The following is a 26,643-nucleotide window of genomic DNA, read 5'->3' on the forward strand; positions in this document are numbered from 1 at the left end:
AACCATAAATATTTCATGACGTTGGTGCCATATTTACAATGAGAGAAAAAAAAAAAACAAAATGGACCTCATTAGTACTGTTTCTCTAATGGGAAAAGGTTTTAGATTTGTAATATCCTGTAAGGCAGTGGAAAAGATGCTGAACTAGATATTGAACATGTCTAGTCTTGGCTCATCCAACAAACCCAATAAACCAAAGACTTAGGCAAGCCGTTCAACCCACAAAATTCAGGCACCACCATGTGGGATGAAGATGTTTCACCAAATGATTGCTATTTTTTCCCTAACATTTTGTGATATCCTCAGAAATATTTGGGCTGGACAAAAAAAATGTACCTACTTGGAAACATGTGAATGTGTTTAAGAGTGAAGAAAAGTATTCACATACTGATTTTTCATTTAGATACAGTTAAAAGGATTAAAGACACAAAGAAAATATATGGAAGAATCTGTTGTATAAATAGTTTATCTAATACCAATAGGGTAGCTAGAGAAGTCATAATATCTAGAAAGCAGAAATTTTGTATTCATTTGTTTGCCTGGAAGAAATTGAAGTGAGAATTGCAAAAGGGAAAAAGGATGAAACAGAAGTTAATCTATAATTTTCAATAAATAAAATCTTATGAGATGAGAACTCTGTCTCTTCATTGTTGTAATTTTGTTTGTCCCAAGAATAATTTTGCAGTTTCTAATTTTCTATGGAAGAGAAAAATATATAATACAACATTTTTTAAATGAGAGGAGGAAATGGGACAATTCTTTCCACAATCCTAAGACATTGTCTCCCATTTAATGAAAGTGCACTTATTCAAATTGTATTATTGCTCTAAATGACTAAGATCAGGCATTCCGAAATGCATGGACCTGGTACTAAAGGATTTCTCATTTCAGTTTGGGATATAGATTCATATCAACTTTGAAAGAACCAAATGAAGAATTTCATGAGTAAAACATCTCTAAATAGATTGCCATTTAAAACCACAAAAATCACTTTTATTCATGTACTTCAGGGTAATAAAACCTTCCAAGCTTCTGATTGAGAATTGCTTGAAAGCATTTTCAGTAGATAAGTGTTTTTCTCCTCATAAGCATCAAGTGACTTACTCAGGATGATTAAATTCAACCAACTGCATTCATTTTATTAATCAAACATTTCAAGCAAAACCAATATTAATTCAAAATATTTGTAGAACTATGTTTAAAAAGTGAGATTCATTTCTCTTCCTTCACTATTAAAACAAAGGATTCCAGATATGCTATTTCACTGTTATAATGGAGTGTAAGAACTCTGAAAAAGTGTATTTACTGATTTTTTAAAAAACAAACTTCATTGCCTTAAGTAAAAGTCCCTTATTACACCTGAATTACTATGATTAGTAAAAGTGTCTCTAATTACCAGAACAGCATCTTCATTTCTAAACATTAATTTCCTTATTGGACAAAATTCTTCGCAAACATTTTTTTCCTATATGATTTTGATAGATTATTTGGAACATTCATAGGAAATATACTAGAGAGACATATACACCCTAGTGAAAATTCTGACAATTTAATGTGAAAATAACAGTTTCCCTAACGTCTGCAGCTTCAACAGGAACTTGAGATAAACAGGGCAGACAGTTTAGCTTAGTGAACACATACAGGAACCATCTAAGTTGCATCAGCAAAATAATTGATACTAATAACACTATATATCTAAGTTACAAGACTTTATTTTGGAAGAAAAATATTGAAATGCTCCTTGAAAAATGCCCTTCAGAATTCTTTGGATTTTGACACATTTGATGTTTTATATATTTGATGTATTCCTTTGGAAGCTACAGGCCTCGAGTAAGAACAAGACATGGGTTATTTTTGTTGTTGCTTTTACTTTTCTCCATTACTTCTCTAGTCATTTATTTTTAAGAGTTAAAACAAATAAATCTATAATTGTTACAGGGTGTTTTTCAGAATTCTTACCTTCCAATATTCATAAAAGGATATCAACTGAAGACACATTTCATATATTAAAAACAGCTTTGATCATGGCAATAATTTTGAAGTTTATTATTATACGTAAGATTTCCATATTGTAAAATTATTTTAGATGTGTTTATTCTTAAGCTAAAGTTGGAATATTTAATAATCTAAAAATTAATTTTTCATGGTATAGTCTTATTTCAAATAATATGAGATAAATATTTATATTTTATGTTAAAGTTAGTATCTGCATATAAACAAAATTATTTTCTTTGCCATTTTAAAAATAGAGCTTTGGAATGCTTTATGAGTACAAGGTTTTAATGGGGTGAAGAAAGTATGGAATGCTAGGTCTAAAGAGCAGCTTGTATTTCAAATTGCAAGCAAGAAAACCATTATATCAAAGACTAAATTATCTGCAGGGTTCTGATAGACTTTCAGAAATAGTTTCTTCCCTCAAAATTCACTGAGAATTTTAAAAGATGAAATATTTAAATATAGAACTTCACAACCAACTTGGAGAGAATTTAAGTAGTTTACTTCATTTCTCATAGTAGTAAATGTTCATTGTATTCAAGATCGTAAATTTGCATGTTTTCAAACAAAGGTTTAATTACAGAAAAAAATTCTAAAATTTGAGAAATATATGATATTAAGTAAATAAGGACATGTTCACATTAATCATTGAAATGGATTCAAGGTCTCAGTAAAAATACTGTGTGTTTGGACATACTCTCTGCAAAAACCAAGTCTAATGAAAAACATGCTGTCTATTCACAACTTGATGACAGTAGTGTCCTTGCTATTGCGGCTGAAGGCAGGTTGCCAAATAGCATACAAGCATATTTCTATCTTTAGTACGGTCAATATATGATTCCAGCATATGAATCACTTGTTCTACTCTTTGGACATTCAAAAGTCTGTTACTTATTTTTATTAAAACATACCACCTTTTTGTCAAGAAAGAAAATCTTTAGTCAACAGTTTCCAAAATAATAGAACAAACATTAAAAACAGGTGATAGTCTACCTATACAAGCCATCTCACAGTTTCATTTTTTCTAAATACTATATTTTTTATTAAAAACAAATGAACAAATCTCAATCCCTTAATTTTCTAGTCACTCTAGAACAGTTTAATTAGTACTAAAGTCTTAATAGTATCTGACTAGCTTCAGTGTGTATCCTGGTGAAGAATGAAAATAAAATTACTGGGGGGTGGAGTGTGGAGGGGGGAGAGAGGAAGGAGACAAGTGCAATCAGCAGACACCGAAAGCCATGATTACAATTCTAGCTATTCATCACTCACATGAGCCTGATATTAATTAGTTTGAATGAAGGATCCTCAAAAAGAGTTAAGAAAGTTCTTTTAGCAAATTTTGTGAGATCATGTTTTCAGAACTATCCACAGTTTTATATTGGTTCCAATTGTATAAAACTCTGTTCCTGCTGAAGAAGAATTTATAATCCCCTAAAGAAGGTAAGACAGTTCTAAGAAAATGAGAGATATATAATCAAATATTTATACAGACTACAGAAAAATTCAGAAGAGAGAGAAAGCAGAGAAATTGAGGTGCAATAACAAGATATGGGGATTACGGTTCAACTAAACCTACTATACCATGAATGCTGCTGTGTAATAAATTAATCTGCAGCAAATATTCAACATACATGGACAAATGACTCACTCATTGGATGACCCCTTCCTGTTTTTTGTTTTTTGTTTTTTTTCCGGGGGAGAGCGCACACGCAGTCCCCATTATCACAAATTATGCAGTCAAGTTTCCCACATGTGGGGAAATCACAGGGGTCAGCACGCCCGCAGTGCAATGGACAAGCCTCACCCTGGGAAAACCACCTTCGTGATCATGGTGTCTCCCCTGCCAGGTAAGTATGACCCCTTCCTGTTCACGGTCTGTTCTTTCATGTGACTTCTTTCAAATAAGCCTTGATATCTTTCACTTAAAGTACTATCATGGCAATGAGATCTCATGAAGGGTTCATATATGAGCAAATGCTTCTCAATTCAGGGTATTCTCAATTTAGATTCCTTTAATGATTATCGTCCTGTGTGATTGTTACGTTCAAGTGTCACCTTGGCTAGATATGGTGTCCAGTGGTTTGGTTAAGCAAGCACTGGCTTGTTTATTTCTGTGACAGTATTTAGTAGATGGATTTGCATCTATATACAATTGCACCTACAGCTGTATATGCTCTAAATCACAGCCCAATCTGAGGTTCTCTTTTTCCCCTAGCCAGGGTTCTCAGGTCCAGCAATCAAGAAATGGAAATGTGAGGGGTACCACTCACTATTATCCCAGTGATCCACTAGAAAAATGTTTGTTTCTTATCCCTGAAGGGGTTGATCTGCTGGTTTACAGGTCTTAGCTCCACAAGGACAAATGCTTTTATCAAGAGACACAACAGTGATTGCTCTGTACTGGAAGTTAAGATTGTGCCACCTGGCCACTATGGGCCCCTGAGGTCTCTAAATCAACAGACAAAGAAGAGTATTACTGTAATGGCTGGGGTGATTGATTTTGACTATGAAAGGGTAATTGAACTGCTACTACACAATGGAGGTATGGAAGAGTTTGCCTGGAGTGAGATCATTTAGGGCACCTCTTAGCACTACCATGCCTTGTATTTAGAGTCAGGAGAAAATGACAACAACCAAATCCAAGAAGGATTAATAATGGCCCAGAATCTTCTGGAATAAAGGTTTAGATTTCCCTACCAGGCAAAGAACCACAATCAGCTGAGGTGTTTGTGAGAGTAAAGGGAATAAGGAATGGGTAGTAAAGAAGGTAATTACAAATATGGCTGATTGCATCTATAAACAACAAAGGAGACTACCCTTTAGAAATTAGGGGAATCTCCTCATCCAATCAGTTGGAGATCTTTAAAGTCAGAACTAAGGACTTCATAAGTCATCAGAGAGAAGAGTTTCTGCCTCCTTTTCAGCCAGCCAGCTTCTTCCAGGCTACTCAATTTCACCTTCATTGGAGTTTCCAGCTTGCAGCTTGCCCTACAGAATTTCAGCTTGCCAATCCTCATGGTCACATAAGTCAATTCACATAACAAGTCTCTTAATATTGAATCAGATGTACATATATATATATATACACACACACACATGTGCATATATATACAATATATGTACATATGTATATATATATATATATATATATATACTACATATATGTGTGTGTGTGTGTGTGTGTGTGTGTGTGTGTGTCAGGATAACCCCAACCACCAACAGAGATAGCTCCTGTCCTCTCCAACAGTCAGTGAATGCTGCTTACTTGAAGTAGGACTCCTCCAAAAGAGAACTCAAGCCAAGTAGCAATGAACTCTTTCAGAAAGGTTTCAGAATAAGCCTAAACATCAGTGGATACAGGTGTTATTTTCTCTACTTTGCAGTGATAAACAGACTCCCTTAGAAGCAGAAACAATCCAGTCCATAGTATATAATTTTTGAGAGGGTAGAGTTCCTCTATCTATTAGGAAACTTCTAAGACCAATAATTTTGAGTCTAACCCATTGGAAATTGTATCAAGTATTAGACTGAGTATGAAATGACTTTGCAGCACATACTATTTAAATGAATGCACGCCAAATTAAAACTCGAAGTGCTAAATTTATCACATGTTACCAATGCACAACATTTTCTAGATTCTCTCCATTCTATGTAAACCTTCCAAGACATAAATTCATTGTTAGAAATAATGAAAGTAAATAAAGTGATAGATTTGCCAATTATGGGGCCTAAATGAAAAAGACTGGGTTTATCAGACTATGTTCACCACCAGCTTCTGTTATTAGCTTCCTGTATAACTGGAGAGAACACATCTCTCCGATCTTGAGTAACAGACTTACAGAATTCTGGAATCAGAAAGGACATTAAATGAAATTGAAAGGTTATTGTTTTATGCTATTACTGTGACTGCTATGTATAATGCTCTGCCGATCACAACAATAATGAAATTACTTTGCACACTTCACATAGCAATTCCCTGTCAGAATAACATCTAGACTTTGCATTTCTTGTGTTGGATACAAAATGAATCACATAGATTATTATCCGTATGAAAATAGGCATTTAAAAATTATTCTTCAGTATGCAACCAAGTCACAGAATTTCACTTACTCTTTACAAAAATTTTGAGTAATAGGTGTTACTGTTCACATTTTACAGATAGAGAAATTAAGGCTCACTGGATTTAGTAGTCCTAAAATCATGAAAAGTTTGAACTTCAACCCACATGTGTGTTTTTTTCCATTATAGTGTATCAGATCTAGCCTAGTTGTAGAATAATATCTTGAACTTCAAATACCAATGGTAGTTGTGCTGGTTTGAAATGATGTATGTACCCTAGAAAAGCCATGTTTTAATCCTAATTCCATTTTGTAAAGGCAGCCATTTCTTCTAATTCCTATTCAGCATTGTATGTTTGAATGTGTAATTAGATCATCTCCCTGGAGATATGATTTAATCAAGAGTGGTTGTTAAGTTGATTAGGTGACGGCATGTCTCCACCCATTTGGGTGGGTCTTGATAAGTTTCTGGAGTCCTATAAAAGAGGAAACATTTTGGAGAATGAAGGTGATTCAGAGAGAGCAGAGCAGAATGACATAGCTATGAGAAGCAGAGTACATCAACCAGCAACCTTTGGAGATGAAGGAAAGCACCTCCCAGGGAGCTTCATAGAACAGGAAGCCAGGAGAAGAAGCTAGCAGATGACACCATGTTCACCAAGTGTCCTTCCAGATGAGAGAGGAACCCTGACCATTTTTGCTATGTGCCTTTCCAGATGAGAGAGAAACTCTGTGTTTGCCATGTGCCTTCTGACTTGAAAGAGAAACCCTGAACTTCACTGGCCTTCTTGAACCACAGTATCTTTCCCTGGATGCCTTAGATTGGACATTTCTATAGACTTCTCTTACTTGGGACGTTTTCTCAGCCTTAGAACTGTAAACTAGCATCTGATTAAATTCCCCTTTTTAAAAGCCATTCTGTTTCTAGTATATTGCATTCCAGCAGCTAGCAAACTAGAACAGTAGTACCAACAGATTTAGAGGGAATACTATCAGCAATGCAATATCACATTACAAACCTGAACCAGACAAAACACATTCATTCATTCAACAATAGTTATTGATCAATGATTATGTATTTTGAGAACACAATAGTTAACAAGATCTTTGTTGATCCTTCCTCAAGTTGCTTGCCACTTATTGAGAATAATATGTCATAAATCTAATAGAAAATGGATGGAAAGAAAATCCGTTTTCAAATTTTTTGTCCCTATTACTTTAGAAATCAGAAGAAGATGTGTGAATTTCTGCTTCGGTAGAAGTTTATGGGTTCTGCTTTTTTTCAATAAGGTCTGGTGCTAATGCACTTGTACTTTTATGGGTCCTTCCATTTAGCTTGGTATAATCAATCTAACTATCCACTATTTCCCTATTCTCTTCAAAAACATGAATCTCTGAAAAAAAATCATGCATACAACTTAATTAACCACCACTAAAATATTGATTATTCATTTACTCAAGGTATATTTAGTGACCACGTATCCAACTCTGTCATATTCTAATATGGCAGATACACATGACAATAAATTTATATGCACATGCTTATTATTTTTAATTTGAATAAAGGAAAGCATGGCTGGTACACTTCAATACACAGGGAAATATCTTATGGGCTTTTTTGTGTGTCTGTATATACATTCATTCATTAGTTCATTCATTAACTACTTAATGAGCATCTACTGTATGCCATGCATTAGGAGATATATCAGAGAACAAACAAAAATTCTTGTCTCATAGAATTTACATTTTAATGAAAAAGACTATAAACAAGTAAATTAATCATATATACATATATATATATATATCCATCAGGAATATATATTATACATATAATTACAGGTTGCAAATTTGCTCTAGGGAAATATAAAGCAAGGCCATAAGGAAAAGGTAAATCCTATTTTAGATATCAGAGAAACAAAATATAAATACAATATTGAAGAATGCTGGGACAACTTTTTAATTGTTGGCCATTTAGAGGCATAGCTGTTCTTTCTACTTTCTAAGCGCAAGGCAGTAAAAGACTTCAGTTCATTAAAAATGGACCAACAACAATCTACATAATACCCTTAGCAAAAATAATCCATTAGATTTGCCCAAATTCACAAAACTGTAGGTTTTATATTTGTGAATTTAATACGGGAAAATCTAAGTAAAAGTTTTAAATCTATCTGAGAAAGTGTTGTACCTAGAAGCGAAATATCTCTGCTGTACCATTTTATTTCATCAACTTTTATGAGAAAACACTTTTATGAAGACTCTAAGCATTATTATGCAATTAAGATTGCTTGTGAAACGAGCTTTAATCTATTTTTCCTGGCCTTATTTTCCTGTTTGTGATAAAGTTCAAAGCCATTAACTCTAGAGTGTTAAATTTTAATGCTGAAACTCAGTCTTTACAATAAAAAGTGAGCAGCATTGGCAAAGCAAAACAAAACACAAGAAAGAAAATTTCAGACCTACAAACATGCTGTTGTGACACATTTCTCTTTTAAGAAAAAACAAGTATTGTTCTTAATTTAAATGTAAATTTATTTATTTTTATGTCTTCTTGTAACACATTTAGGCTTAGAAGATGTGATAAGATGTTACTGCTCAGATTATGTGTTGTTGTTTCTCTTGGAACTTCCGTATTGTGATGAGCAGGAAAAGGGACAGCCATATTCTTGGGAACTGTTGGAGGATATAGAAAATCTTGATGATTTCAAATATCGGCCCTGAGGTGCACCTGAATTCATCTTCAAGGAGACACAGTGTGCCAACACTCTGACTATAACGTCTACTGAATGAAACGCTACTTTACATCAAAGTACCAGAACATGTAAAAGTCATGGAAGCAGGAAAGCTCTTCGTTTTGATCAGCATCAGTGAAAATTAAATAGTCCTTTTATACATGCTTGCCAGATTCCGAAAAATGAAAGTTCCACTCATACATTGCCAGGGAAGCAGAGCCTAGTCCAAAATTGGAGACTGTGAAGTCTTGGTCAATCTCACATTGAAATCCTGAGCGGTTTCATTTATGAGATTCGACAGTAAACCTGCTTCAGATGATAAGGCTGCAGGCACTGTATACACTTAGCCACTGGCAGCAGAATAAACACTGACAATTTAACACCCCATCAATTGGAAAGGCATTTATTCTTTGTGAAACATGGAAAAACTGAGAGTAGAACCCTAATTTTGGACCCACATGTAGTAAACCTATACTGTTCTTGTTCGTATGGTAGTGCTTTCTCTTGATATGTATCTTTGAAAACATTATGTATATGTCAATGCCCATCGAAGGAACACTCCTGTTTATAAATGGAGATGGCAATCCATAAACTAATTTACAGTGCTCCTATAATTACTTCAGTGCTAGCTTTGGAGTGTTATCACTTCAGTTTTTAATTAATATTAGACTCTGGTAGAAAAACACTTGAATAAAATAAAATAAAAATTCAAAAATGAAGAAAGTTTAAAAATTTTTAAATGAGAACATAAAAGTTTCTTAAGAGACAACAAAGTAAAAGTTACTGTACGGTAAATATTCATAGCACCCTTCACATCAATATAATATCTGCCTACAGGAGGGTTTCAATATAGTAAAGGAGTTGGAACACAGAAAAATAAACAAATAATTGCTAATTCAGATTCATGCTCTATCACTTCAACCATTCTCTTGCCAATCCTAAATCTCATTGCCTCATTGTGCTGCCATCAAAAAAGAAAAGACACTTCCTGGAAGATGGCGGCTTAGTAAGACGCGCGGATCTTAGTTTCTTCTCCAGGACACCTACTAGGGGAGTAGAAACGATACAGAAAGCGCCCAAAGCCACAACAGAGATAAAAAAGACAGCGTACCCCATCCTGGAACGGCTGGCTGGCTGAGAGAAGCAGCTCGGGTGAGATCGCCGAGGCGCGCGGGCCTTACCGGGCGGGGTGGCAAGCGGCCGGAGTTACTCCCTTCCCCCTTCCCGGGCCGGCTGGGAGAATTGGAGAGGCGGTCCCCTGAAACCAAGGCGGCTGGCGCCCACACCACGCGCAGCCCCCGGACCAACTGAGAGAATTGGATCGGAAACCCCCAGGCCGCAGAGAACGGTGACGGGTGGGGGAGGCCCCTTCCAAACCCGTGACTCCCGGGGAACGTGCACTCTCTCGGGCGGGCCACTGCCGCTGGCGCCCTCACGCCACGCTTGTTGCCCAGGGCCGACTAGGAAATTCGGACGGGCTCTTTCCCTGGCTGCAGCGACCAGCAACCCTCCCTGCGTTCGGACCCCGGGCCGGCTCAAGCCGCTTCGGCTAGCGAACCCCCAGGACGGCGAGAGTTTTCCAAAGTTTAAGGTCCCACAGCACCTTTTACTGGTGGGACCCGCAGACAAACGTGTGCCACGAGCACCACCTACTGGGCAGGATAAGAAAAACAGAACCCAGAGATTTCACAGAAAAATCTTCCAAACTTTTGGATCCAATACCCAGGGAAATCTGTCTAAATGCGCAGATGCCAACAGAAGATAACGGATCACGCTCAAATAATTGAAAATATGGCCCAGTCAAAGGAACAAACCAATAGTTCAAATGAGATACAGGAGCTGAGACAACTAATGCTAAATATACGAACAGAAATGGAAAACCTCTTCAAAAACGAAATCGATAAATTGAGGGAGGACATGAAGAGGACATGGGCTGAACATAAAGAAGAAATAGAAAAACTGAAAAAGCAAATCACAGAACTTATGGAAGTGAAGGACAAAGTAGAAAAGATAGAAAAAACAATGGATACCTACAATGATAGATTCAAAGAGACAGAAGATAGAATTAGTGATTTGGAGGATGGAACATCTGAATTCCAAAAAGAAACAGAAACTATCGGGAAAAGAATGGAAAAATTTGAACAGGGTATCAGGGAACTCAAGGACAATATGAACCGCACAAATATACGTGTTGTGGGTGTCCCAGAAGGAGAAGAGAAGGGAAAAGGAGGAGAAAAACTAATGGAAGAAATTTTCACTGAAAATTTCCCAACTCTTATGAAAGACCTAAAATTACAGATCCAAGAAGTGCAACGCACCCCAAAGAGAATAGATCCAAATAGGCGTTCTCCAAGACACTTACTAGTTAGAATGTCAGAGGTCAAAGAGAAAGAGAGGATCTTGAAAGCAGCAAGAGAAAAACAATCCATCACATACAAGGGAAACCCAATAAGACTATGTGTAGATTTCTCAGCAGAAACCATGGAGGCTAGAAGACAGTGGGATGATATATTTAAATTACTAAAAGAGAAAAACTGCCAACCAAGACTCCTATATCCAGCAAAATTGTCCTTCAAAAATGAGGGAGAAATTAAAACATTCTCAGACAAAAAGTCACTGAGAGAATTTGTGACCAAGAGACCAGCTCTGCAAGAAATACTAAAGGGAGCACTAGAGTCAGAACCAAAAAGACAGAAGAGAGAGGTATGGAGAAGAGTGTAGAAAGAAGGAAAGTCAGATATGATATATATATATAATACAAAAGGCAAAATGGCAGAGGAAAATATTATCCAAACAATAATAACACTAAATGTTAATGGACTGAATTCCCCAATCAAAAGACATAGAATGGCAGAATGGATTAAAAAACAGGATCCTTCTATATGCTGTCTACAGGAAACACATCTTAGACCCAAAGATAAACATAGGTTGAAAGTGAAAGGTTGGGAAAAGATATTTCATGCAAATAACAACCAGAAAATAGCAGGAGTGGCTATACTAATATCCAACAAGTTAGACTTCAAATGTAAAACAGTTAAAAGAGACAAAGAAGGACACTATATACTAATAAAAGGAACAATTAAACAAGAAGACATAACAATCATAAATATTTATGCACCGAACCAGAATGCCCCAAAATACGTGAGGAATACACTGCAAACACTGAAAAGGGAAATAGACACAAATACCATAATAGTTGGAGACTTCAATTCCCCACTCTCATCAATGGACAGAACATCTAGACAGAGGATCAATAAAGAAATAGAGAATCTGAATATTACTATAAAGGAGCTAGACTTAACAGACATTTATAGGACATTACATCCCACAACAGCAGGATACACCTTTTTCTCAAGTGCTCATGGATCATTCTCAAAGATAGACCATATGCTGGGTCACAAAGCAAGTCTTAACAAATTTAAAAAGATTGAAATCATACACAACACTTTCTCGGATCATAAAGGAATGAAGTTGGAAATCAATAATAGGCAGAATGCCAGAAAATTCACAAATACCTGGAGGCTCAACAACACACTCTTAAACAACGAGTGGGTCAAAGAAGAAATTGCAAGAGAAATTAGTAAATACCTCGAGGCAAATGAAAATGAAAACACAACATATCAAAACTTATGGGATGCAGCAAAGGCAGTGCTAAGAGGGAAATTTATTGCCCTAAATGCCTATATCAGAAAAAAAGAAAAGGCAAAAATGCAGGAATTAACTGTTCAATTGGAAGAACTGGAGAAAGAACAGCAAACTAATCCCAAAGCAAGCAAAAGGAAAGAAATAACAAAGATCAGAGCAGAAATAAATGAAATTGAAAATATGAAAACAGTAGAGAAAATCAATAAGACCAGAAGTTGGTTCTATGAGAAAATCAATAAGATTGATGGGCCCCTATCAAGATTGACAAAAAGAAGAAGAGAGAGGATGCAAATAAATAAGATCAGAAATGGAAGAGGAGACATAACTACTGACCTCACAGAAATAAAGGAGGTAATAACAGGATACTATGAACAACTTTACACTAATAAATACAACAATTTAGAGGAAATGGACGGGTTCCTGGAAAGACATGAACAACCAACTTTGACTCAAGAAGACATAGATGACCTCAACAAACCAATCACAAGTAAAGAAATTGAATTAGTCATTCAAAAGCTTCCTAAAAAGAAAAGTCCAGGACCAGATGGCTTCACATGTGAATTCTACCAAACGTTCCAGAAAGAATTAGTACCAATTCTCTTCAAACTCTTCAAAAAAATCGAAGTGGAGGGAAAACTACCTAATTCATTCTATGAAGCCAACATCACCCTCATACCAAAACCAGGCAAAGATATTACAAAAAAAGAAAACTACAGACCAATCTCTCTAATGAATACAGATGCAAAAATCCTCAATAAAATTCTAGCAAATCGTATCCAACAACACATTAAAAGAATTATACATCATGACCAAGTAGGATTCATCCCAGGTATGCAAGGATGGTTCAACATAAGAAAATCAATTAATGTAATACACCATATCAACAAATCAAAGCAGAAAAATCACATGATCATCTCAATTGATGCAGAGAAGGCATTCGACAAGATTCAACATCCTTTCCTGTTGAAAACACTTCAAAAGATAGGAATACAAGGGAACTTCCTTAAAATGATAGAGGGAATATATGAAAAACCCACAGCTAATATCATCCTCAATGGGGAAAAATTGAAAACTTTCCCCCTAAGATCAGGAACAAGACAAGGATGTCCACTATCACCACTATTATTCAACATTGTGTTGGAGGTTCTAGCCAGAGCAATTAGACAAGAAAAAGAAATACAAGGCATCAAAATTGGAAAGGAAGAAGTAAAACTATCACTGTTTGCAGACGATATGATACTATACGTCGAAAACCCGGAAAAATCCACAACAAAACTACTAGAGCTAATAAATGAGTACAGCAAAGTAGCAGGTTACAAGATCAACATTCAAAAATCTGTAGCATTTCTATACACTAGCAATGAACAAGCGGAGGGGGAAATCAAGAAACGAATCCCATTTACAATTGCAACTAAAAGAATAAAATACCTAGGAATAAATTTTAACTAAAGAGACAAAAGACCTATACAAAGAAAACTACAAAAAACTGCTAAAAGAAATCACAGAAGACCTAAATAGATGGAAGGGCATACCGTGTTCATGGATTGGAAGACTAAATATAGTTAAGATGTCAATCCTACCTAAATTGATTTACAGATTCAATGCAATACCAATCAAAATCCCAACAACTTATTTTTCAGAAATAGAAAAACCAATAAGCAAATTTATCTGGAAGGGCAGGGTGCCCCGAATTGCTAAAAACATCTTGAGGAAAAAAAAGCGAAGCTGGAGGTCTCGCGCTGCCTGACTTTAAGGCATATTATGAAGCCACAGTGGTCAAAACAGCATGGTATTGGCATAAAGATAGATATATCGACCAATGGAATCGAATAGAGTGCTCAGATATAGACCCTCTCATCTATGGACATTTGATGTTTGATAAGGCAGTCAAGCCAACTCACCTGGGACAGAGCAGTCTCTTCAATAAATGGTGCCTAGAGAACTGGATATCCATATGCAAAAGAATGAAAGAAGACCCATCTCTCACACCCTATACAAAAGTTAACTCAAAATGGATCAAAGATCTAAACATTAGGTCTAAGACCATAAAACAGTTAGAGGAAAATGTTGGGAGATATCTTATGGATCTTACAATTGGAGGCGGTTTTATGGACCTTAAACCTAAAGCAAGAGCACTGAAGAAGGAAATAAATAAATGGGAACTCCTCAAAATTAAACACTTTTGTGCATCAAAGAACTTCATCAAGAAAGTAGAAAGACAGCCTTCACAATGGGAGACAATATTTGGAAATGATATATCAGATAAAGGTCTAGTATCCAGAATTTATAAAGAGATTGTTCATCTCAACAACAAAAAGACAGCCAACCCAATTACAAAATGGGAAAAAGACTTGAACAGACACCTCTCAGAAGAGGAAATATGGATGGCCAAGAGGCACATGAAGAGATGCTCAATGTCCCTGGCCATTAGAGAAATGCAAATCAAAACCACAATGAGATATCATCTCACACCCACCAGAATGGCCATTATCAACAAAACAGAAAATGACAAGTGCTGGAGAGGATGCGGAGAAAGAGGCACACTTATCCACTGTTGGTGGGAATGTCAAAGGGTGCAACCACTGTGGAAGGCAGTTTGGCGGTTCCTCAAAAAGCTGAATATAGAATTGCCATACGACCCAGCAATACCATTGCTAGGTATCTACTCAAAGGACCTAAGGGCAAAGACACAAACGGACATTTGCACACCAATGTTTATAGCAGCATTATTTACAATTGCAAAGAGATGGAAACAGCCAAAATCTCCATCAACAGAAGAGTGGCTAAACAAACTGTGGTATATACATACAATGGAATATTATGCAGCTTTAAGACAAGATAAACTTATGAACCATGTAATAACATGGATGGACCTAGAGAATATTATGCTGAGTGAATCCAGCCAAAAACTAAAGGACAAATACTGTATGGTCCCACTGATGTGAACGGACATTCGAGAATAAACTTGAAATATGTCATTGGTAACAGAGTTCAGCAGGAGTTAGAAACAGGGTAAGACAATGGGTAATTGAAGCTGAAGGGATACAGACTGTGCAACAGGACTAGATACAAAAACTCAAAAATGGACAGCACAATAATACCTAATTGTAAAGTAATCATGTTAAAACACTGAATGAAGCTGCATCTGAGCTATAAGTTTTTGTTTTGTTTTGTTTTGTTTTGTTTTGATTTTACTATTATTACTTTTATTTTTCTCTCTATATTAACATTCTATATCTTTTTCGGTTATGTTGCTAGTTCTTCTAAACCAATGCAAATGTACTAAGAAATGATGATCATGCATCTATGTGATGATGTTAAGAATTAATGATTGCATATGTAGAATGGTATGATCTGTAAATGTTGGGTTAATTTCTTTTTTTCCGTTAATTAAAAAAAAAAAAAAAAGAGAAGGGATAATTGGAGCTGAAGGGATACAGACTGTACAACGGGACTGGATATAAAAATTCAGAAATGGACAGCACAATACTACCCAATTGTAATGCAATTATGTTAAAACACTGAATGAAGCTGCATGTGAGGTATAGGTTTTTTGTTTTTGTTTTTTTTGGTTTTTTTTCTTTCTATTATTGTTTTAATTCTTATTCTGTTGTCTTTTTATTTCTTTTTCTAAATCGATGCAAATATACTAAGAAATGATGAATATGCAACTATGTGATGTTATTAAGAATTACTGATTGTACATGTAGATTGGAATGATTTCTAATTGTTTTGTTAATTCTTTTTTTAATTAATAAAAAAAGTGATAAAAAAAAAAAGAAAAGAAAACAGAAACAAAACTACAAATGGTGAAACCCCAAACCTACCTTAATTCAAACTCACTCAGTCTGCTGATTCTGCTGGACAAAATCACATACCATGTAGATCAGTGCTACAGTGAACTCATGATCTCTAACCTCTGACGAACCAAAAGCAATGCCTGGTAAATTCTTTGAACATTCTTAAACCTTCAGTCTCATGATAGTTAACATTTTCTGCTACTCTTTCCTTCTTAGCAGATAATCTCATCTACCACTTCTCCAAGTTAAGTTATAGTAGGGAAATAGATTATTTCTTACCAATCCCCTTAAGGTTTTAGCACCAAACATGAAAACCTGCTTAAATTCTGAACCATTTTTCCTTATCCCTTACTCCTCCGTTACTCTGGAAAACAATATTCCCCTCTAGGGTTAAGCACTTCATTTAATTCTGGACTCAATCCTCTTTCTTTCTTCCAGATCTCTATCAACAATCACTTTTCTTTCATTTATCTTATTCTCTCCCTTCCTATTGATTAATCTAGGAGCATTCAAATATCTTCAAGCATGCAACATTTTAAAAGTTCTCCCCCTCAAATTCATGAACATGTTTAATTGCTGTTGTATGCAAACGTGTTAACATGGTATTTGCCATATTTCTATTTCTTCATCTTCCTTTTTTACTTTTCAACCTATTGCAGTCTAAACAAATGGCACTGCCACTGCACTGAGATTTTTCTCATTGATAATAATTAATTATAACAACCTCTTTTGATCTACCAGGCACACTTCTGAATGCTTCATATTTCCTTACTCATTTAAGCAGTACCTAATTATGAGTTTAGTAATATGCTCAAGGTCACTTGGCTTTTAAGAAACATAGCCAGGGTTTGAAGAATCTGATGTTAACAGCCATATTGCTAATCTATTTGCTCTACTCCCTCTGCAAAGTTATCAATAAGCCCTGAGTTCTTAGAATCAGTGGACTCTCTTTAATCTTCATTTTACTACCCTTCTGCTACATTGTTGACCCCTCTCTACTTCATGAAACTTTTTTGTTTAGCTTCTATCATTACAAGAATACTACAATATTCACCCTTGTGCTTACATACCTAATTATTTTCTCAAAGTCATATTTTTCTAAAACAGAGAAGTAATAGTATCAAACTAGGCTTTAGAATAATCAATGATAATATTATATGGGATAGTTTACAAACAGAAATCTTGGAGAAAAGAAGAAATCTAATGCAAAGTAATTATACATAAACTTGGGGATAACTTTTGGGAGTGGGGTGGAAAGAAAAGACATGAGGGGTCTGTAAGGAATTAAGTAACATTTACATAAAGAGCTCATATCAGCATTTAGATAGGTCCTATCTGCAGATGAACTCGTTTCTCCATATATGCTGGTCTGAAACAGTTATATACCTCAGAAAAAAAATACGTTCTTTTAATCTACTTTAAAAATTGGACAGAGCTATTGTTTTGTGGGAACTTTAATTAGCTTCTTTCCATGGAAATGTGACCCTGCCCATTCAAAGTGGGTTTTAATCCTCTCCTGGAGCTCTTTATGAGAAAGAACCAGAGATGTGTAGAGGGAAATGTTTAGAGAAGCATGGAAGGAAATGCCCCAAGAGAAACCAGAAATATCCAGAGACTCTGAGAGAGTCATTTTGAAAGTAACCCAGGAGAGAAGGGCCAGCAGACATTGCCATCTGTATTCCCATGGAACAGAGGAACCCCTGACATGATCAGCCTTCCTTGAGTGAAGGTATTCTCTTGTTGATGCCTTACTTTGGACATTTTCATGGCTTTTGAACTATAAATTTGTAACATAATAAATTCCCATAGTAAAAGCCAATCCATTTCGAGTATATTGCATTCTGGCAGCATTAAGCAAACTGAAACAACCATGCATACCTCAATGTATTCATATGTCTTAATTTTTAATTTTTACCTTTTTTGTATACTAATCCTGATATTACAATTATAAGGAGGTCAGGAAAATTTTTTATATCATTAGACATTTAATTAAGTAACAAAAACCCCAAAGACTAATTACCTACTAATATAAAGCCACAAATATTTTTATTTTCTGATTTTTAACTGTAATTATACTAAATTATACTTTATCAATACTATGTTAATTATTAGAACTTTCATCTACTCTAGATAAATGCATCTGGCTTTTATTACTGAATAACTACAACTGATAGCTGAGATTTTGTCTAAGGCAGATTTTGCCTAATAACAATTCATTCTCTATGAATTAATGGCAATCTTTGTTACTCTTTAATCCTTTCAGCCTCATGAGTTCACCTCCAGCACCCATTACTCAGTTACCTAAATCCTACACAAGTAATCGATGTTCTTGAAATGATAAACTTTCCATAACTAGGCAAATAGAGTGAAATCTACACGTAAATGCACTATAGAGAAAATCCAGAAGGTTTTCTCTATAAAAACAAAAACAGATCTTAAAATCAACCAGAGAAGAAAGGAGAGCTTACAGTGAAAGGAGGGCATTTAGGCATACAACTGAATTCCCAACCACAATACTTAAACTAGAGCTTGTGAAATGATATCATCAGTGTGATGAAAGAAGAGAATTATCAATTTAAAATTCCGTTACTATGGGAAATACTTTCTGAGAATGGAAATGAAATAAAGACATGTTCAGATAAACAAAAACAGAAATTTTGTCACAAGAAAATCATCAACAAAGGAAAATTTAAAGCTATTTTACAGGCAGAATAAAAGGGTGGAAAGAAAGCAATTCAAGATGAATAGAGATGCAGGAAGGAAAGAATAAAGAAAGTGGTAAGTATATGGGTAGATGTAAATAACTATTTACTGCAGAAACAGCAATAGTGATGCTTTTTAATATAAAAAGAAAAAGGATAATTTAAAAATACATGATAACAAAAACTTAAAGTTTGAGAGGTAGATAAATTGAGTAAGTGGAATCAAAATGGTTTAAGTTGAGTTTATCTGTGAGGAGGACAAAGGTATTGATTAACTTTAGATGTGGATAAATTAAGCATGCATATTGTAAATTCCAGAGGAGCAATAAATGAGTAGAAAAGAGTGTATGCTTTTACGACTTATAAATTAGTGAAAGAGAAAGGGAAAAAACAAGTGAAGGCAGGAAAGGAGAGAAAAGAAGCTTAGAACAGGTAAATAGAACATTAAAAAATGGCAGAATATACAGAGATGGTTGACTTAAACACAAATATATTAGAAAATACATTGCATATAAATAAATTAAATGCTCCTATTATACTCTGATAGGTATAATTGTTAAACCAATTAAAATCATTCAATTGTATACTGTCTCAAAGAATTGCATCTAAAACAATGCACTGTCTAAAAGAAGTACAGCAAGGTTGAATGCAAAAGGATGGTAAAAAGAAATGACATATAAATAGTAACTGAAAGAAAGTTGGTTCAACTCTATTAATATCAGATGAGATATTCTTTAAGGCAAAGGGCATTATTAGAAATAAAAGTCCTTTATAATAGCCAAAAGTGTAATTTACTGTGAAAATAAACTATTTAAAATTTATTAGTTCTTAATAATATATTAAACCAAAATTGATAAAACTAGTTAGAAATAAAGGCACATTCACATTACGGTATGAGAATATAACACACCTTGCTTGTTAATTCTTAGAACTAAGCTTGCAAAAAGTCAGAAATAAATAGATGATTAAATCACCTTAACCTAATAGATAAATATGGAACATTGGACTCAATCACTGCAGAACTGCAGAAAGCATATACTTTTTTTAAAGATAAAAAATACAACTATGTAAGATAATCCCAAGTCATATTACTAGTCTTAACAAATTTTTAAAAACTGAAATCATACAGAGAACACTCTCCGATCAAAAAACAAATGAACTAGAATCATTAACAACAACAAAGTTCTACTAATTTGGAAAATAAGAAACATTCTAAATAATCCTTTGGCTAATAAATACATAATTGAGATAGAAAACATTTTGAATTAAATGTAAATTAAAATACTACAAAACAAAACTTATATAATGCAACTAAAATATCCTTAGAGAAAATATAGCATTGAATGTATATTTTTAAAAAATTAAAAATTGGAACATCGAATGAACTATTTGTCCATCTCAAAAAGTTAGAATAAAATACCAGAAAATATGAAATAGCATATAATAAAGTCAGAAACATAATTAAATTAATTATAAAGCAAATACATGAATAGGGTAAAAATTATCAAAATAAATAAAATAAAGTTCTATTACTATTGACAAATCAAAATGAACATAGGAACAAACTATTTCAGAAAATGTAAACAAGACCAGCGTGCTAAGATTTTCAGAGATTAAAATGGTAATTAGATATGATTGACTACTTTATGTCATTGTATTTTGAGAAAAACTTCAGATGATCGTAAAAAATGAAAACGTCTAAAAATAGAAACAAAACACAGTAGGTTGTGAAATATGCATACCATAGAAAACAGCACACAATATAAATAAGCGGCCACTAAATGTAGCAAAAACCATGAGTAACAAACATATTGAACGTAAGAAAAAAGAATGCATAAAATATCAAATTAATTCATAAATTGAAATATAGGCAAAGTTTAATTATTTTATTTAAGGAAGCTAACACAGGTGATAAAATTATATTTAAAAATGTAAAGAAATCAGTATCTTAAAATTCAGACTAAAGGCTATATTACTGAAGGGAGGTCAAATATATAATCAGGAACAAGCTTCTGGGTTTTTGGAATGCTTATTATATTCTCTTTCTTGACCAGAGTTGTGAGGGTTTTCTTAAAAAAAAAAATTACTAGACTATCCATGTGCTTTATGCAGCTTCCTATATGTTTGCAGTTCTTCATTAAAAAAATAATAATAACAATAAGCATTAAGACAGTTCAACTTTCCTATCATAAACTATCCAAGAGATTACTATTGCTGGTAAAATTAACTTCATTTTGTCTAAATTTTTCCTCATCCTACATCTCAGCAGTGGAAAGAAACACCAACTGAAGAATTTCTTACCCTCAATGCAGTAACCTTTATAGTTAGAGATTTATAGTTATGAGCTCTCTATACATCCTCAATTATCTTAGACTTTTCTCTACCAAAAATATATAAAAATGGTAAATTCAAACTACCGAAAAGCCATTTCTCCTGGGGCTTTTATATTTCTCCTTGAGAAAGTTATTGTCCCATAATTTCATGAAACATCCTTTATTGGTACTCAGTTTCTTCTTATGTGTCATCCATAGTATATGACAGGAGCTCATTTCCTGCAAACCGTTTTGTAGTTATTACGTGATACATATAGAAGTTGAAACAATGTAATGTCACAGTTTATATTAGACTTTCCCTCTTCCTATATGAAAATTATGCAAATTCTTGTTCTGATTTTGTGCATGTTACAAGTTAAAAACCCAACTGCTATGCATTGCACTAATATAAAATTCACTTTCAGAATATTAATAAAAAGAATGAAAGATGATTGTTTCCTTAGACAGCTGGCAGATTTCTTTTTTTTTCCTTTATATTATTTTAAGACATAAATAGAATTTATAGCTTAAAACTTCACGCAAATACTTAAGGTGTTTTAAGTGCTTGATTCTTATATATTTTTTCTCTCTCTTTTTTCGCTTTCAAAATTACAATATGGACTGTGTATTGTGATTATGTTGCATGAAGAACAATGAAGCAAATTTATAGTTAGTATAGAAAAAAGCATATTGATCGGCATGTCTGGTCTTACTTTGCGAACACCTCGGCCAAGCTCTTCTCCATAATTGGTTCCAAGAATTTCGAAATGAACATTGGGATTGCCTCCGTTTTCTCCAAATTCTAGCTCACCCGTCAATCCACTAACTCCACCCTAAAGGAGAGAAAAGATACAAATGTAAAATTTCTGGAGAAATAAAATACATAAAGTTCTAGAAACTCTACTTCCATCTATAAAATAAATATTCATTCAAGCTTGCAATTATTAACAGGCTGTTTTTAATAGGTAAACAGCATAACCAGCAGTGAATTTGAAAGGAAGCTTGGAGATCATTTAATCCTTTCTCACCCATTTTACAGACAAGGAATTTTTGAGCCAGAGCCAAATGACTGTTCAAAATGACACAATGTCAGAGTTGAGGCTAATTTCCAGGCTAATGTTTTTACCATCATTTCTTGGGACTCACATGGCTTCATCAGAAAACAAGAAGCTTCTGCAGAGCATAAAAATGAGTGAAACCACATTTTTGACAATATTCTTAACTCCAATACCATTCTATTCTAATTTGATCTAACAGTATACCTGGGAACCTTAACATCACTGATTCCTAAATTATCGGAGCTCTATTTTACCTCCTTCTCTTAATATCTTTCCCAAGTTAATAAAAAAGGATATTAAATTAGGTTTGAAGTCTGCTTTTGCTTTTAAATGGTTGTGTTGGCTTTTGAGATTCATTGAGAATTTCCAAGCTTCACATTTCATTCAACATGACAGATGTTCATTTCCCCAACAGATGGCAATGTAGATCATATTTTTTTCTCCCTAGTTTACAACTCTTTTCTCGATATAGTTTACTAACCTTCACATTATTTAGGATCTTACAAATGAAAATTACATTCTGAGTCACTGCAATACTAAACAATATCTAATTTAGAATTATGGCCTAATATTGACATTTATTTGGACAACAAATTACCGTAGTTTGTAAACTGCTTAAATCATCATCTCTATGATGTTGATACTTAAATATATTTCACTTGCCACAGCCCTCAAGTCAATTTCTAGCCTTTTTTGGTAGGTTCTATGCCGTATGTTTTATCTACTACTTCATCTGTATTGTGTGCTAAATTTATAACTGGAGTTCAATAAACTCTTGCTGATTGATGCTTTTCTATTTTAATCATTAATCTCAATATTTAGTCTATTTTACTTTTGCTACAATAATAATCAACAAAATGAATCTCCTATTATTATCTCCTAAGCAACCAGCTTCTCTTTATTATCCTCTTTTATTAATAAACAACATGTTGAATTTGATATATCTGTGCTTTTAGCGTATGTGATCTAGCAATCAAGAACTGGGGTTGTTCCTGGATTAGATCAATGGCATAAGAATCTACAAGCTGTGAAAAATTGGCTAAGCTATCTATTTCACTATGCTTCAATTTCTACATCTGTAAAATGGAAAATATAGTAATACCTACCCTTGAAGATAATTATGAATTTCACTATAAGATAATACACATAAAGCAGATAGGAGAATGATTAGTATTTGATGAGAACTTACTTATTATTAACACTATCATCATTTTTTTTTTAATTTTGGAGGCTTTCTAGTTCTAGAAATTGTGGACATGCTCCTGCTTTATTTCATTCAAAGTTTATTGTGGTCGAAAATTTCATTAAATACTAGGATGTTTAGTTGGCTTTGGAAATGCTTTTGCAAATCTCAACTTCGTAACATTTCATTGATCATTAATGGTGGAGAAAGCAGCTAAAGAAGCTGACCTAGGATTACTCACTCCTTTTACTGGTATGTGTGGGGTAGGGAGGCTGGGCTGAGGGAAAATTAAGAAGAGAGGTAAATGGGTTCAATGTCTTTGCCAACTGGAACTCCAGGTACAGTAATATTTATGAGGGAGGATATCGCTGGACTTTCTACAGAAAGTCCTTAGCAGGATGTTTTGGGCTAAGGAATGATTGTAGTAAATAGACCCAGCTGTAATGACTTACAGCTGCATGGAGGATGTCCTGAAGCCATCCACTCTCTGGGGAAAAATGGAGATGATTCATAATGGAAATGCTCTGTTGTGTGAGGTAAACCTGAAGAACCTTCCTTGGAGATAGAATGTGCTGGTGCAATGTAGAAAGAGAGGGCTTGTGGAGGTGGGCAGAATGCCCCAGACTCTTTCTTCTTTGTCTTTGCTTCTCTAATGCCAGTAGAGCACATATATTCTTGATATGGATAAGATATCCAATTCTTACAATCATTTCGGTCCTGTTAGCTCAGTGTTAATACCTCAAAACATCCAAACATCACTTAAAATTTAAAATATTGACTTAGTATAGCAGATATTATTACAAATATCTCAAAAAGGAAAATGTACAAGTTTGACAACTAAAGCTTATACTACTATGCATTAGTTCAAACTACTGGTATTCAGAAATACTTTTGTAAAAGTTTTTCTTGTCTTCCGTCACATATATTCCTCTATAATTCTGTGTTGGTACTTTATTTCTAAGAAGAAAATGAGATATTATATGCCAATATGATTGTTACATTGCAAAGAGAATAGTTTTAACTTTAAATTTTTCATTTAACACTTTAAATTTTTAAACTTTTGACCGACAGACTGCCTGATGGTATAATATCATTCCTAATCAATACTCATAGGGCCACTCCAAGCCCAGGTCATACTGAGTGCCTTAGATAACTTATATTGAACAAGGTTCAAAATCAGTGGATCAGAGGACTCATATTTGGTTATTTAGTTTACATGACTTCAACTTACACTATTCACTTTTTTTTTTTATTTTGCAATTTATCCTCTTTATATTATGCTGTTAATGAGCTTTTAGCATGCAAAATCAGTGAAACCTTCCCTCATAGAGATATAAGATACACTGAGAGGTCAGCATTTCAAGTAAATAAATCCTTTAGCTAAATATAAAGCCCCTTTTCTAACCTAGTCTTAGCCTCTCTGATTTTTGATAGCCTTATAATGTTCTAGTGTTTTTGAGCTTTTTTCACCTATCCACAGAACAATCTTGAAAATAAAGCCCTGGTAAAAATGTTTAGTAGCCAAGTAATAATGAAAAGTGATTATTTTTGTGTGCACAGGTGTATTTTTTATCTTTTGGTGATATAGCAGACTTTAAATAAAATGAACTAATGGCACATTGATAGTATGAATAACACATACAAATAATCTCTAAGTGTCTTTTAAATTGACAGTAAAAATAGATACCAGATAACCTTTTGAAAATAGTAGAATTTGTTGGAATTTCATCCTACTCACTCTTAAAGGAAATGCCAGTGGACATCAGATATAGGGAGAAGAAAAGAAGAACAACAAAAGAGAAGCATCAGATATTGGGAATAATTTACCATGGGCTAATCAGTTTATGAAAAGCAACAGTTTGCTACTCTCCTATGGATAGGATAAGTTGGAAAAAATAAGAAAAATAAATATTTACTAAGAATTAATTTCATTCTGTTATAAGGCTGACAATTCTTTTCCTATTTGAAAAGTAACTTAAAAATACTTTTGGATGATCACAGTTTCAGGAAAATTTGGGTTGAAATATAGGTGTTCTAGTTTGCTAGCTGTCAAAATGAAACACACCAGAAGCAGATTGGCTTTTAATAAAAGGGAATTTATTTTGTTAGTTCTTCAGAGGAAAGGCAGCTAACTTTTAACTGAGGTTCTTTCTTACATGGGAAGGCACAGGGCGACCTCTGCTGGCCTTCGTTCCAGGCCTCTGGGTTCCAACAACTTTCCCCTGGGTGAATTCTCTCTGCATCTCCAAAGGTCTGGTTGAGCTGTGACTGCTGAGATGAGGTATGCTGAGCTGCTTGGGCTGTGCTATATTGAGCTCTCTCATTTAAGCACAAGCCAATGAAGTCAAACGTCATTCATTGCAGCAGGCATGCCTCCTAGCTGACTGCAGATGTAATCAGCAACAAATGAGGTTCACGTACCATTGGCTCATGTCCACAGCAATAGAGCTAGGTGCCTTCACTTGGCCAAGTTGACAACTAAATCTTACCACCACCATGTCCACCCCTTGTCAATTTGGCAACTACACGCATCACCTTAAACAATATTAAAGTGAAAAAATAATTCTCTTCTGGCTGTGGACCTGTGAATCTCCAAACAAGCTGTCTGGTTTTGCAAAGGTGGGGCAGTCACAGGAGAAATTGGAAGGAAAACCTGCAGGGCAAACACTACTGGATTTCAATCTGAAAGTCATTTATCCTTCAACTTTAGAAGGTGGCAGCCCCACCCTTTCCAAGGGCCTATGCAGTGGCCTGCCTCTTTCCAAATAACCTCAGGGAACACTGAGGAGACCATGTTTTTCTCGGCTCCACTCTCTCCAGGCATCAGGGTCACCCCTGGGCTCTCTGCCATTTCCAGGGCACATGCTCAACCCCTCCATGTGGTGGCAGCCAGGCTCTCCCCAGACCCCCAAAGAGCATGCTATACCTTTTCCAAGGCCTGAGGCGGCACAACTCTTCCACTGCAAACAGATGGGAGATTCATCCTCTGCCCTCAGGGTAAACTCACCCTCTCCATGTATATGGGTGGGACCCCTCTCCTGGCTGAGGTTTCTTGGCTTCAGACCTGAGCTTCCATGGTTCTCACTCTGCAAACTGCAATTTGTCCCTTTTGTGTCCCCCTTTGTCCAGATTGGCAGTGGTTCCATTTACACCAACAG

The 26,643-nt window shown here is 34.7% G+C and overlaps 1 protein-coding gene and 1 non-coding gene across 4 annotated transcripts in view; both read right to left on the reverse strand.

The window, feature by feature from the left end:
- GRID2 (glutamate ionotropic receptor delta type subunit 2) overlaps positions 1–26,643 on the reverse strand; it is a 1,588,850-nt gene that overhangs the window by 629,783 nt on the left and 932,424 nt on the right. For all 3 annotated transcript variants that reach the window (XM_077142855.1, XM_077142857.1, XM_077142856.1), the window contains one exon: positions 21,958–22,077. In XM_077142855.1, the coding sequence (XP_076998970.1) occupies positions 21,958–22,077 (120 nt within the window). The remainder of the gene's footprint in view (positions 1–21,957; positions 22,078–26,643) is intronic.
- Positions 3,692–3,853, reverse strand: LOC143668601 (U1 spliceosomal RNA). The gene has a single exon (XR_013168473.1). It is a non-coding gene; the product is annotated as a U1 spliceosomal RNA (small nuclear RNA).

The sequence above is a fragment of the Tamandua tetradactyla genome, chromosome 24 (assembly GCF_023851605.1).
Source record: "Tamandua tetradactyla isolate mTamTet1 chromosome 24, mTamTet1.pri, whole genome shotgun sequence".
NCBI classification, from domain to species: Eukaryota; Metazoa; Chordata; class Mammalia; order Pilosa; family Myrmecophagidae; genus Tamandua; species Tamandua tetradactyla.